This window comes from Fringilla coelebs (genome assembly GCF_963513975.1).
Source record: "Fringilla coelebs genome assembly, chromosome: 2".
Classification (NCBI taxonomy): domain Eukaryota; kingdom Metazoa; phylum Chordata; class Aves; order Passeriformes; family Fringillidae; genus Fringilla; species Fringilla coelebs.
In genome coordinates, this window is record NC_140029.1 from 68613451 (window position 1) to 68628103 (window position 14653).

General features: G+C 42.2%; 1 protein-coding gene across 7 annotated transcripts in view; it reads left to right on the top strand.

Moving 5' to 3' along the window:
• STARD13 (StAR related lipid transfer domain containing 13) overlaps window positions 1–14653 on the top strand; it is a 282866-nt gene that overhangs the window by 248116 nt on the left and 20097 nt on the right. For all 7 annotated transcript variants that reach the window (XM_084201227.1, XM_084201228.1, XM_084201229.1 and 4 more), the window contains 3 exons: window positions 6641–6704; window positions 11528–12906; window positions 14362–14535. In XM_084201227.1, the coding sequence (XP_084057353.1) occupies window positions 6641–6704; window positions 11528–12906; window positions 14362–14535 (1617 nt within the window). The remainder of the gene's footprint in view (window positions 1–6640; window positions 6705–11527; window positions 12907–14361; window positions 14536–14653) is intronic.

Genomic DNA, 14653 nt, shown 5'->3' on the forward strand with positions numbered 1-14653 from the left:
CTGATAATTTAAAAGCATGAGATGATTTTTGACTGTTGGCATAGCAGCAGTTGAGGTGTGTGCTTGTCCAGGTGCATTAATGCCACCATTCTGAGTTAATTTCTCTTACAGAAGATGCTGCAGTAGGAGACCCACTACACTCACAGAAAGCATCACATAATTTGAGAAGACCCAAATCCAATGGATTTGAAACACATGCTTTTTCAGGACTAGCAGTAGTGCAAGTAAACTCTGAATAAATGAGAGTCACATTTGAGTTTCACATCAATAACTCTTATGTGTGAGTCCAGCAAAAAAGATGAAACTTCATTGCAGAGAATTCAGCAATTCCTTTCCTCTGGCAGCAGGCACAGTTTTCATGCTGCTGTGATTCCCTTGGTACTCTCATTTGGCACCAGTAACAGAAGTGGGACCAGACCCAGTACTACAGACCCCCCAGTAGTACAGATGCTACAACTAATCAGTGCTTTGCCTCTCCCAGCTGTCCTGTGTTTGCTGTTTATCTTGCTTTTTATACTCTGTGATGAATATACCATACTGCATTGCTCAAGTCCTGTCCCCCAGGACTCGAGACACAGCAATTCTGTGGCAGTTTTGCAAAACCACATGGCAGAGACATTGTTCCCTTCTTCTTTCCCCTGTGCTCAGCTCAAGCTGGGTTCTGCTCCTCTCCTCTTCAAGTCAGGACAAAGGAGCGTCTGGCCCTTAACCAAGCAGGCTTCATTACATGTTATGGAAACTTTCACAACACCAACATCAAGATAATTGGACAAGACTTTATTTCCCCTTCTGCAACTGTGGCTAAAGTCAGCAGAGATGGCTTTAGGAGGTGATGTTCCACATCATACTGTACATTGTAAGGATTGAGTTTGTGGTGGAGGAATGCAGAGAAGGTTTCTGAGAATCACCATAAATAGGAGTGATAGAGACTGCATCTAGACCATCTCTCCATCCCAGGCTATGCCCCCCTTCCCAGCAGATCCAGGTAATTTCTGGGTACAGCTGTCAGATTGCTTTTCCAAACTTCCCCTGCTGCAAGTGAGACCTGTTGTTTCTCATGCTGTGCATTATGGCTGTGGGGAACAGAATATTCTCTTTCTCTGTGTAATAGCCTTTGTGTCTGAAGGTAAATCAGTAGGAAAGACTTGGATTCTCCAGTGCTCTCTCTCACAGATGCCTGAGAACAGAATTAATTGCAGACTTGATCCACTGCTGTTCTGTGCTGCTTGCTGAGATTGCTGTGCCCACACCTGAGATACCTCCTTCCCATACATATGCACATCCCCCTTCTTCAATCTGGCACGATGGAAGACATACTCTGCTGCATTTGGGAACTGGAAAAGGATAGAGATAGGAGATTGAGATCTCTTCCCCTCTGCCCTTTACCACAAAATTGAAGGACCATTAAAAATGCAAGAAAGATGTTTGTTCCTACCCCTTTCTTGTGAGAGAAAACAGTGAGATCTGTATCCATCTCATAGCTCTGTGATGCTCCCTAATCATTCTTCTCTGGAGTTATTGGCAATGGTGTTGCTGCAGTCACAGTCACCAGGCATCCAACACCTACGCAGCTAAAAATGGGAACAGCTTATCTCTTGTTCTTCCAGCCTCTCTGTAGACTCACAGATACACCTACAGTTACTATGTTGATATATTTATGAGGATTATTTTGCAAGCTGAGAAGGTAGAGACTTGGTTAGTTGGGGTTTTTTTCTCTTTTATTAAGATATGAGGGTTTGGAAAACTAACTAGCAGCTAGATAGATGCACTCATGGGGAAAAAATGCTTTACATTAGCCTAAATCAAGGGACAATGATGAGACCTATAGAAAAAAAGCATAGACACAGATATTTCCACACTTTAAAGATAAATGGGTTTATTACTCTCTAACTGCTTCTGTAATTATTTTATTCAGAAGACAATACCTGTTTACTTGAATTTTTGTTGGGAGTTTTTAAACAGCTTAGATCTTAAAAAGGAATAGTTCCTCATAATATTAGAAATACAAGTATTATGTACAGGGTATGTTTTCAGATTGTAGACATTTTATTCAATGTAACTCAGCAGCTTCAAACCCTTCACTGAAAGCGAGCCGTAAAAAGCCATTGTACCAAATGCCGAGGTTCAAATTCATCAGAAACAGTGAACAGTGTCAGCTGCTGCCCCCATTTCCAGCTTTTTTACTCTATGAGCTATCAAACCAGCATTTGCAAGTTTTTCAGTGCATTGGAAATCCTCCCAGCTCAGCTGACCACTGTGGGCCATCACAGTGACCACAGTAACACCATCGCCGACCTTTGCTCTGTGATGGTGTTACTGCAAGGTGCACGCCTGTGTACCTGAGAGCTGCAGGCTGTGATGCACTTTGAGCAAAGAGAAAGTTGAAAAAGGCTGGTTATTATTTCTGTGTGCAGATTCCCAGGTTGGCAGTCAAACTTCCATTCTTCTAACATTGAAAGCTGCCCTTAAAGCTATGCGTGACCAAGCCATCGCACTGACTAATAGTGCATTCAGCACATAGTGCTGAACAAAATGGGCTTCTCATTTCTTTTTGGAAGATAATTTTAAAGCTGAAATGCCAGCATGGATAATCAGTTTGAGCAGTTTTAGCTCTGAATAGTAATAGCATAAACACTGAATTTCTCTGCTCTTGTGGGTTGAAATCAGACTCTCAATCTCATTTTATAATCAGTTTTCTCATGGCATTGAAGTATACCAGACAACGTGAGGCATAAATGAGGAAGAACCTTTTTTTAAGGCAGCTGCTAGTATTTTAGCCAGAAAGTCGAAGACTCCCTGTTGTAAAAGATTTCAGTGACCTTATAGAGATATTCTAACATTCCTGCTGTTTACAATATAATTCGAAAATTTGGCAGAGTAAAAACCAAATTTGAGGCCTTTGGGTTAGAGGCGTATCTATCAAGAGATTCCACTCCGATTTTATTGAGTAATGAACAATAGAGAATTGCCAGGCAATCTGCAGGCAAATGCTGTCATCCTGCCAAAACAATAATTGAGCATGAAAATTTTATAGCTGTGTCACGTCCAAAATAGCAGCAACCAACTCTGCTCTGGGAACTCTTGTGGCTGCTGTGATAAGAGGGTGAGAAGGAGAAGCCAAGCCACGCTGTACTTTTTGTATTCACGTAAATACAGTGACTAAGAACATGAAGAACAAGTATATCACAGTCTGATACATAGTTCCCCAAATCAAGCTCTTAAAATTTGAGCTGTGCCAAGCAGTCTTTTTTTCCATAGCATTTTATTTTTCCATAGCTGTTGTCTCTTAGACAGATCATAAACAAAGTGCTGTATGGCATGGGACATCTTCCCACCAGAGTTGTGAAATGATGGGTGTGCGGTCAGTACCATCTGGCTGCCCTAATGGTGTTGGGAGGACTCTTATTCAGTGTTAAAACCTCTGCAAAGCCCAGCATCAAGAGCTTGATGTCCTCTTCCCAAAGCTGACAGCACCAGAAGAAGGCAGGCACGGACATGTGTACTCAGCCTGGCTAGGGATCACAATAAAACAAAGAAATAGTGTTGTAGTTCCCTCAGAGAAGCATTTGCAGAACAACAGAATGTGTTTTCCTGGTCAAAATCCATAAGAGAGGGCATTTGTGGATCTGCTGATGCAGATCCATGGACTGTACTGTCCGTGCTTGTCCTCCCCATGACACCTCTCCTTCACGGCTGGCCTGTGGCCCTGGCTGCATTCCAAAGCACCTGCTTGAAAGCAGCTGCAGAACAGGTCCAGGGATCCACCTGGAACTCAAACTCCCTTCAGAGCTGTCTCCCTGTCACTCAGATTGCTCCCTCTTACTTGGATTGCTCTTAAAGCAGGACAACAGGTCCCCCACAGATTTTCCAGCTGTCCAGAGCCTGCCTAGCTACAAGCTCGTATTTATTTGTAAAGACTGCTCAGTGCTGTAAAGAATGCAAAAGTTGGAGATTTCCTGCTTCTGAAGAACTTTAATCATAAGATTTAACAATTACAGCACTGGGGTTGGGATTCAGAGCCCTAAGGACTTGTGTCTATGGCCATCTTAAATCTCCTCAGAGAGCCTGGACTTCTCCGTGTGTTGTCTGGACCGAGGTACCTGCAGCAGCTGAAGGCCAGGCTTGATACTCCTGGGGATCTAAAATAGCACCAGAAATATCTGTTTGTGCACCTGAATATCTCTGCTGGCTTTTTAAGAATTATTTCAAAGTCTTAAGCCACCTTGGATGCTCTGGAGAAGAAATAAAATTAACATCACTGTAATACATGCTTTCTCCAGTCTGTCCCTGAACAATGCAGAAATTTCCAGATGCTTTCAAATGCATCCTAGATTATTTGGGTTTTATATAGCCACCTCTCTTGTGTTTATTTAATGTGTTTTTCCCTGCCTTTTCTCAAATTCAGACTTTGTGTTTTGTTAACATTACAAACAGGCATTCTTTTCCCATGTGTTTTAAGCAGTGCCATAAAAGTGCAGTGCTCCTCTCACTTCAGCTGAAACATTGGTGACAGCCTTTGTAGCCAGAAACTTCTGGGTTTTTTTCTTTTTGAAAGACTAGCTGAGGAGTTGACTGTCAGTCATCTGACAACTTTAAACTGATGAAAAAAGCTTTCTGCCACCACTGGCACATCAACAAGGCGAAAGAAGCTGAAAAAGACTGATTTTGATTTGAGCTGTTAGTACCAGACAAACTCACAAATATGATCATTTGTTCTGTAATTTCACTGGCAAATCTTTCCACAGCCCTGGAAGAGCCCCAGAAAACATAACAGTGTTTTGCAGAGGGGTGAATTTAAAACCTGGGGTTGAAGTCCCTGGCACCCAGTAAAAAGTAGTCTTGGTTTTGGTGGAGCAAGTGTGGAAATGTAGCTAGACTTTTCCCTTCAGCACAGGCCAGCTGACAGAGAGGTGCAGGGACTCCAATATTAGCCAATACTCAGCATTAAGGGGAAGCTGTCCCCAAAGATAGAAAGCTGGGCTGGATCCTTTGAAAATGTGCCTCTGCATACTTGGGATTGACACCGATACCCACATTTAAACATTTTGTGCTCGAATGAAGCACTGAACGTTATTCAGCCCCAGGGCCCAAAAAAATGCTACTTTGGGTTGAGAAATTCTGTGTTTGGGCAAAAGAGGAGTTTTGCAATAATAGATGTAATCCCAGAAGAAGATTTGTGGGCAGAAGGCTGCAGATATAGCTACACAGCCACAAACCCTGGAATTTATTTCAACATTGCTATCATGCATGCAGGGTGTGCTTGTGCATACATTAAACCAAATTAATACCACGAGCACAGGACTTTTCTGATGCAGCATAACGGATTTATTGGCTTGAGTTAGGGAGGAATATTTGATCTACAAATGAGCAGGTGATATTTTCAGAGGGAATTTTTTTTTAAGGAAGATCCACATTTGGTGGGTCAGCTCTTTGTTAGTGGTGGCAATCTGAAAGGTATTCTAATATTAGAAGTTCTGCAGAGGAATATGTTAATGCCATAATCTTCTTATGTTATGTGAGAGATTATATCATTGATCTGATACTTTTTTCATGTGTCCTTGTAACTTATCACATGCCTTTCAAATGTTAAGTTCTGGAAATTGGAGGCCTCTCCCTGCAACCCAAAAGCAACAGAGACAGGTCTTGCTATAAAGACAGGAGATACGAGCAGGCAACAGAAGAATGCTGTGGGCATGTGGATCTCTCACTCTGCCTCCCTTTATTTTGAAATTCAGTCCTAGATATGGAAAATTTTCAAAGTCGAACATATTTAACTTTCAGCCTCTACTTTTAGAACTTTGATGGTTTCATGGATCAGGATCTTTAAGTATAAATAAAACCAAATCAATTATCATTACCACAGGAGGTTCTCTATTGAAAGAGCATGTTTACTTGTCCTCTGGCTGTCCTTGCACAAAGACACACACACACACACACACACACACACACACAGATTGTCATTCCAACTCACTGTCATCACAGGATGGCCTTGGATTTAAGGAGTAGAAGCCTTACAGAGACTCTGGTGACATCAGTATGAACATGGTCAAAAATAGCTAAAAATATTTATTTCAAAACATTAGATTTTTTACATGTTGGGTGTGTTAACCTGTGTGTAAGATCCACAGATAGGAGAAAATAAACTATTGGCTTTGGAGAAACTTTTAGGTAGCAGCTAGAAGTTCTTTATGTCAACTTTTTTAAAGAAGTGCCAACTGTCAGAAGTGAGGAACTGCAGCTGGTTTTTTGTTTGGTCTTTCACCAGTGCTTTGAAATTCCCATTTTAGACCAATTACGTTGCAGTCATTTTTGATGCCTTTGCATAAGGCAACTCACCTCCTTCTCTTCTTATTTCCCAGCTATCAAAGGTGTTTTGTTTATAGTTGTTTCCTGTGCTAAGTATGGAAATGGCTGTGAATTAAAAAGCAATCTGTCAAATCTGGCTGTCAAGTAAAGTGAAACTAAGGGTCCCTTTTCATGTAGCGGTCATGTTGCTGGAATAGCTGACCACTATCCTTTCTGAAGCTGTTATATGTGGTTGGCACCCTACAGTAAGATAAGAGAGCATGTTTTCAACTTGCAAAAAATCATGCCCTTTAGTCAGAGACTGCTAATCTTTTGAATTTGCTTTGCCCTGTAGACGACTGAACACACTGAACAAGTGCGCCTCAATGAAACTCGATGTGAACTTCCAAAGAAAAAAGGTAAGGGAACTTCATTAAATATACCCTGGCTTTTGTGATAAGACCACCCCAATCTAGCCTTTAATCTAGTAATGCTCTTAAAAGTAAGTTATTTTACTTTGAACATGCATGTCAGCATTACCTGGATGCATGTGAATTGCTGAATCTTGAAACTATAAATAGAAGAGAAGCTGTGAGTAAATACTGCATGTGTTAGAAGGGCTCACACAGTACTTAAACTCTACCTGTGTGCAATTAAAGTTAGTGGGTGAAAAGACAGTAAAGCTTCATTAGACTGGCTTGTTTGTCAATGCCATATGAGTACACAGTGGAAAATCCTGCTCAGAAAAAATGGAAGCTGCTCAGATGAAAACAGCAGCTTTTCTTTGTTTCTTGTACTGACTTCTTCCCAGTTAAGAATATGAAAATAAACTCTGTCGTCCTTACAAGCTCCTGTGTAACACTGGAATTATCTGAGCATAAAGGGTTTCAGTGAGGGCTGCAGAAACAGCCTGTTGATTTTGAGAGTTTGGTAACGTGTCCAGCATTAACTGTTGAATGTTTGGTTTTCTGGTCACAAATTCCCCAAAGTCCTTGAGTGTTGTACAATGGTTGCTGTCAACTCTGAAAAATCGTGGTTCTTGTTTTTCCTTCCTAGAGTGTTTATCCAGTGCTTTTAAAAAACTGACTCCAAGAGCTGAATTTTTGATATCTTTGCAAATTCAGTCTCATCATACTCTATTCAGTGTTTGAGGGAACTTGAACAGAGGATGGTTTTAATGTCCAAATATCCTACTTTGGCACAAATCTGCTTATTCCTTTGTGTACTGGCCTCTTTAGTTTCTATGTTGTCCATTCCCTGGAGCTGCAGGGACTTCTCTTCACTGCACATGGGTTTTGTTTTTTTTATCTTGGGACAAAAAGGGAGTTAAAAAGGGAGGATTTTTTTTTGTTGTTATGTTTGTTTTTCATTCATTTTTTTGCTGCCACTCCTCCCTGTTCTGAATGGGCTGAAGTCCTCAGCTGATCTCCTTGCAGATGACCACTAATTTGTGGTGGAAGGGACATGACCCTGCTTGGTACTCTTTTAAGGGCACAGAAGCTGCTTGGGTCCATACCTGCACAAGGCCACAGAGAAGCTGAGCACAGGAAAATGTAGACAAAGTGGAGTTGGAGGAGATTTTAGTCCACAGATACAGAGCAACTGAAAGTAGAAGAGAATGTGGGTGAGAGAAGAGGAGGAAGGAGAGCCTGCTGACAGGAGGAAATGTAAATGCAAGTGTAAAAGCCAGAAACTGGGTCTGAAATTGATCAGCAAACTAAATAAATCTTTGGCTGTAGTATTTTCCTAATAGTCTCTATGCTGATCTGAACAATGAAATGCAAAATCAGCCGGCTTTGGAGCTTCAGCATAACAGGTACGCACAGGACTGGCACAGCTGCTTGCGTGATTCACCAAAATATGGCCAAGCAAGCTGCCAGGCGAGGTTCTTGTGAAAGACAGCTCGGCATCAGCGTTCCCTACTGCCCACTCTCCCACCCAGACCATTCCCACTGTGGGCTGCTGTCTTCCCTTGGCTTCATCAAGATGCAAACAGAAATCCTCATGTATGTGTTGCAAATATGTCCGTAAGCGATTTGGACAGACAGAGATTAGCCTTTGGATTAACTGCCTTCTGCAGCTGTCGATTTATGAGAATTCCTGCCCCCAGCTGGAAAAATGTGGCAGAATTCCACCGTGAATAAATCCACTACTTGCCTTTTGTTAGCATGCCTCTGTATTTCAGGCAAGTACATCCTCAGTCAAAAAGCTGCACTATTTCAAATCAGCTGTGACAAATCTGTGAATCAAAACCTCTTTCTCTTTGGCAAATGTTACCAGTCACTCCTCAAGAAACTTGCCCCTTCTCATCTTCCCAAACATAATGGTATTAACTGGACTTTGGAATATGCTCCAAAGCCGTGCGCTTGATTTCACCCCAGGTCAGTAGGAATATACAGTCACTGCTCCAAAATGTCTGCTCTGCCTGTGTCAGATGAATCATTGCTTTCAGACCTTCTCTTGATCCACTGTCCCCCTAGCTGGTGACACGTGGGTGGGCTAAGTGCTCTCAACTTTTTTTTTTTTTTGGACAGTTTCGTTTGTCAGGACACTCAGATATCTGACAAGAACAGTGGGTCATTCAGGATGTTTGTGGCTTCCAGAATTTCTATTGATTTCATCAAAAGAAAAGCACAGTATGTCATAGGACTCACAGTGCAGCTGAATTTGTAGTGAGTCACCATGGCAGTATCTCAGCATCCAGATATTTCATTTCATATTTGCCTGATTTTGCTTCTGATGAAACACAAGCATGTTTCTTTATCAATTAAAAGGAACCGAAAACTAAGCCTTTATTTAATTGAGCTGCAAATTTTGCCACTGAAAAACCTCTAAGTATTTTCTAAGTGATTCTTGGGCAGAATGTAATCCCATCTTTGCCATGGTTAGAGGCAAAACTTGTTTACTACCAATATCCATTTCTCTTCATCTCTGCTTTGTCAAAAAAAAATTCCAAAAAACCAAAACTCAAACAAACAAACAAAACAAAAACACAAAAAAGCCCCACAAAATAAAAACCCCACAAACTTTTGATTTAAAGTATATTTACCACTGAATTTATTTTTATTTCTGTCTTCTGCTCTGTGCTCTCTTCTTGGTGTTTTTTGCTATGTCTCTACCACTTTGGCTACTTTAATCGATTCCAGCTTGTAGAAAATACAGGCTAAATCCTGTCAGCTCATACAGTAATGTCAGTGCAGCTACAGGGATTTGTGTCAGCCAAGAATCTTCTTTAAGGTCCCTTTGGCATATTGTAATGTAGAACAAATTTTAAAAATATGTTTATCCTGCTGGCTGGTGCCACCAACGCTTCAGCAGTGGTATGCTTTGTAGATATAATTACCACTGCTAAATATTTAAAAGTACGTACCCTTGTGGTTTTTAAAATATCCACTTTGTGGCACTACTAAGACCACAATAAATGGATTTTTAAGTTCCTGAGGCTATGCAGTCCTTTGGTCCATATATGCATACAGCAAGCTGTGGAGTTAAAACAAAGGTAGAACTGTCTGATGTGCCATTTCTTCCCTGACAAAATGGCCAAAGCAGTATTAGCCTTTTCTAGCCCCTTCGCTCATACTTCACTAGGTGCTCAATTTTTCTCTTTAACAAGCCCAGAATGAGGATCTCCATTCATTCCTGTAAACTCACAGGAGCACTGCACACCTCAATGTTAACAAAAGAAAGAGGAATGCCTAAACCCAAAATTTCACAGCTATATTTTATTTTATGGTTTGGACACGATCTAAAACATCTGGCTAACTTGGAGTGATAAACTGGCAAAAGTTTATGGCATCAGTGAGACCTGGCCCGCTACTGATCGCAATCTCCAGCTTTGAGGTTTCACGTTATTTAAGGTTTTGGGTGCTCTTGTAAAATTTGGTTTACATTTTTCAATTAGACAGGCCAGCAAAGATCTAGTCAAAGATTGGAGATAACTTTACCATCAAAACTTCATATAAAAATACTTCTAATAATAGACTTTTAAAATGAGAATTTTTCCAGTCCCAAAATAGTCTTTCTGGTTTAGCACCTCATTTTAGTCTGACAGCCTGTCATATTTTACAGCCTTCATACTGCTTCCAAGAATGTGAAGAGCTGTTTGAATGTCATGTAGGTGAAGTTAGTTTGTTCTGCTTTAAAACAAATGCACAAGAATAATGCAGTATAAGTCCAGTTCAAAGTCAGGAAAAGGGTACTCAGCAACCTTGGGCTTCATGCTGAAGATGTATCTTTTTTGTTTGAGCAAACAGATGAGAAAAATGTCATAGGGTGAGGTTTTTTTATCTCACTTTTCTTCAAGGCACACGTTCTCTGCATTGCAGAGTAGCTCCTGGAGCTACCCAAACATAAGTACAGTTCTGCATGCCTGAGGCCGAGGGATGAGAGCAGGAAGGGCTGTGGGGTGCTGCTGCCTTGGAAGAGGTTGAAGGAAGCCAGAGACAGTGGGGGCAGGCTGCAGGTCATCAAGTTCAGGGTGCCTCTACTGATGACAGCAGTGAAGACAGTGGTTGCCCACTGTAAGAAAGCTCACCTCAGCTGCAGATGCTGACCCAACACAGCCTGAGTCTGGCTGCTCCTCCTGCCCACACTCCCATGGCTGCCTTCTCTGTTTCCTTTGCCTGCACTCAGACACACCCTGAGCAATACTGCCAATTTTTTTTTTTATTGTTCTTTTAAGCATCATGATTATTTATCTGTCGTTATATTCCCGAAACATAAATCTTGTTAGATGTATCTGGCCCGTGAAGTTTATAGATGTTTATTTAGTTCTCACTGCAAACCTACGTGCAGCGCCAGATATTTGCTGTCTTGGAATTTTAAATAGCTCACATTGCTGTAGTACCCAGCCATTTCCCTGTGTTTACCATGTGTATCTTAACACCATCCCTGCAAATCAGGATTCCTTTACTTTGGCCTTTCAAAACATTTTTTTCCCTAAACAGTCACTGGGAGCATCAGCCCTACAGAATTCAGTGCACAGGTGGTCCATGGAAGCCAGGAGGTATCAGTGGGACTCCTAACATGGAGCAGGCTTTTATTCCTTTCTAGTTGAGATGTTTGCAGTCTTTACAGTTAAATGAAAGAGGGTGTTATGAAAGGACTGATGACCTGCCTTCCATAAACTTGGCTCAGAGAGACTTTGTTGCCTGTTGCTCACCTGGAGCAGCCCGATCTCATTAATTCAAATATCAAGTTAAAGCACACAATTTTAACACGTGCCACGTGCTTTTTTTCCCAGAGTGAAGATTCAGATGAAGAAGATCTCTGTGCCATCAGTAATAAATGGACTTTCCAAAGAACCAGCAAACGATGGTCTCGGGTGGACGACATTGACACTCTGCTTCACCGATCTGACAGACATGGCTCTTCTGGGGACATTAAAATGAAAAACACGACCAGCAGTGAGAGCGTCCTTACAGATCTGAGCGAGCCTGAGCTCTCATCAATTCACAGCGAGAGCAGTGGGGGCAGTGACAACCGGAGCCAGTCTGGCACCACCAGCACTGCCAGGGAGGCCTGTGACTGCTCTGCCCATCATGATGTGGAAAGCACCCTGCTGCAGGACTCCGCTGCAATAAACACCGCCCCGTCCCCCAAGGATGCCCTGAAGAATGAAAATCCAACACGAGCCAGAGCGAAAACCTTTCTAAAACGCATGGAGACGCTAAAAGCAAAAGCTGTGCATGGGAAACTCAAAGGCTCGGGAAGAACAGGTCCTTTAGAAATCAGCGGACCGGTTCTCCAGTTTGAGCCAAAATCCTTGAAAGACATGCACTGTGTACAGATAGTCAACGGCGATCTCCAGAATTTGGGGCAAGATTCAGTCAAAAGAGGGCTTCCCTCTTCTGCCAAATCCAGCAGTGACAGCAGTCACTCCGAAAACAGCAGCAGTGGGGTGAGCACGCCGTGTTTGAAGGAGCGCAAGTGCCATGAAGCAAACAAGAGAGGTGGGATGTACCTGGAAGACCTGGATGTTCTGGCAGGAACGGCCTTACGGCAAGTGGTGGACCAAAACCGCAAAAACGAATTTCATTCCCAGGAGAACTTGGTTGTGCACATTCCCAAGGATCACAAACCAGGGACTTTCCCAAAGGCACTTTCTATTGAAAGCCTCTCACCTACAGACAACAGTAACAGTGTAAACTGGAGGACAGGCAGCATCTCTTTGGGAAAGCAGAACTGCTCTACTCCAAAGGAATCCGGCCTGATGGCTTGCTGTCCTAAAGAGAGCAGAATTAGTATTTATGACAATGTGCCGGGTTCCCACTTGTATGCTAGTACTGGGGACCTCCTGGACATAGAGAAAGATGTCCTTTTTCCTCAGTTAGATGACATTTTGCAACATGTCAATGGACTGCAGGAGGTGGTAGATGGTTGGTCAAAGAAGGTGTTGCCAGGTCTGCCGGTTGGTGACGTGTCAGCCAGGGAATCCCCATCACTGCCTTTCCAGTCGCCTACACAGATCACTCTCGATTTTGAAGGAAACTCTGTGTCGGATGGCCGGACCACCCCGAGCGACATGGACAGAGATGGAACATCCCTGAATGAATCTGAAGCCACTGGTGTTAGGGACAGGAGGGACTCTGGGGTGGGAGCATCACTCACAAGGCCAAGCAGGTAAGTAGCAAAATTTTGTATACAAATCCACAGACTGTGAAATACAATATAATGAAGCAGAGGTTCTCAGCTTGGGAGTCAGAAGGCCCAGGGTACCATTATAGTAGTGTTCATCCTGTATGGAGATGGGGACTTCCCAGGGAAAGGTGGGATTTTGAGGGAAGGGACATCCTGCTGTGGAGATTCTTTCATGGCATTGATGCAGAATTGGTTTAATAGAGCAAACTAAGGCATTTTTTATCCCTTGATCCATTGATTACATAGCAGGACCCTGTATATGTTGTAGGATGTATTTTTAATTTGGCTTCTAAGTTAGACGCACAGGTGTTTATGAATCTGTAGCTTTATGCACTTTTTAAATGCACTGATCTTCTTTAGAAATGTGCCTCTTTGTGCTCAAAGAGAACAAAGTCCCAGCCCCTTACATGGGTGGGATGAAATGATGGTGAATGACTGACTTCTTAATAAAGTGAAAAGTGGAATTTTGTTGATAGTCTAAAGACCTGTTTTAAGTCAGTGATGAGCTCCTGTTGAGCCAAGTACCAATGGTCCTGGGAAAAAGCTTTTGTGGGTCTAAACTGTTGCATGTAGGGTGGCTTTGTAAGTGCCAAAGCAGGGAGAACATACTTAGTATTTTCTGATACTGGTATTTCTGATAATACTGGTATTTTCTGATCTGCTGTCAGTCTTGTCACACCCTCACAAAGGACTCTGCCTTGCCATGGTTTGCTGCTACCTGTGCTTGTTCACCACCACCACAGAAGTGAAAGTGGACTGGAGGAAACTATTGAGTAAATGAGCAGTGACAAAGTTTTTAGGATTTGAGTTAGAACTTATATTTAGTGAAGTAAAAAAATAAAATTAGGGTATTTTTTCTCATGAAACCAGTATACAGAGAAAATGCTTTGGAGTAAAAAGATGTGAATGGTTCAATAGCTTGGTGGTTATAGCTCTAACTAAGGAGACACAGGGTTTAATCCTTTTTCAAAAAAGTCCTTCAGCATTTAATAACAGAGCTGTTTGGAGAACCTCGTCTCCAAATACCTCAGTGGTCAGGTCAGTCCCCTGGGAGATGAGGGACTAGGCATCAAACACCAGTTCTGAGTCCGGCAAAGAACATTTGTCTCTGAATCTCCCACATCCTGTTAGAAGTGTGTGGGCTAAAGACCACAGCAGGCAGCACTGCTTCCCCAAGTATATGGACTGCACCCACACCCACCTATGAATCTAATGTTAAAATGACAAAACTTAGGCATTTCTGATATTAAAGAGATTGACTAAATTGCTGTATTTATCTCCAAGGTAAATTTTCTTTCAGTTGACACACCACAAGCCATCACATATGTGTGTGTTTATGCATGTTTTATACATTGCCCAGCCCTATCTCACAGTACACCATCTTTTCTGCCCAACCAGAGCAGTTCTCTGATTTTTCTACCATTTCTTTTGCTAAAGGCAATTACGATGGCAGAGTTTCCAGATCTCTCATCGTCTGAGCCGCTCCATTGCATCGCTTCACATCAGCAACCAGTCAGCAGCCCAGCTGAATCTACTGCAAAAATTCTCTCTGCTTCGACTCACTGCCATCATGGAAAAGTACTCCATGTCAAACAAACATGGCTGGACCTGGTGAGTACCACTGGTAACTGGAAGGAGACTTTTTAGAAGAAAATAGTTTCTTCTAATTCTGTTACTCTGTTGGTAAGTAAATGCAATTAGAAGGAACCATTGACTTCAAGCGTGGGAT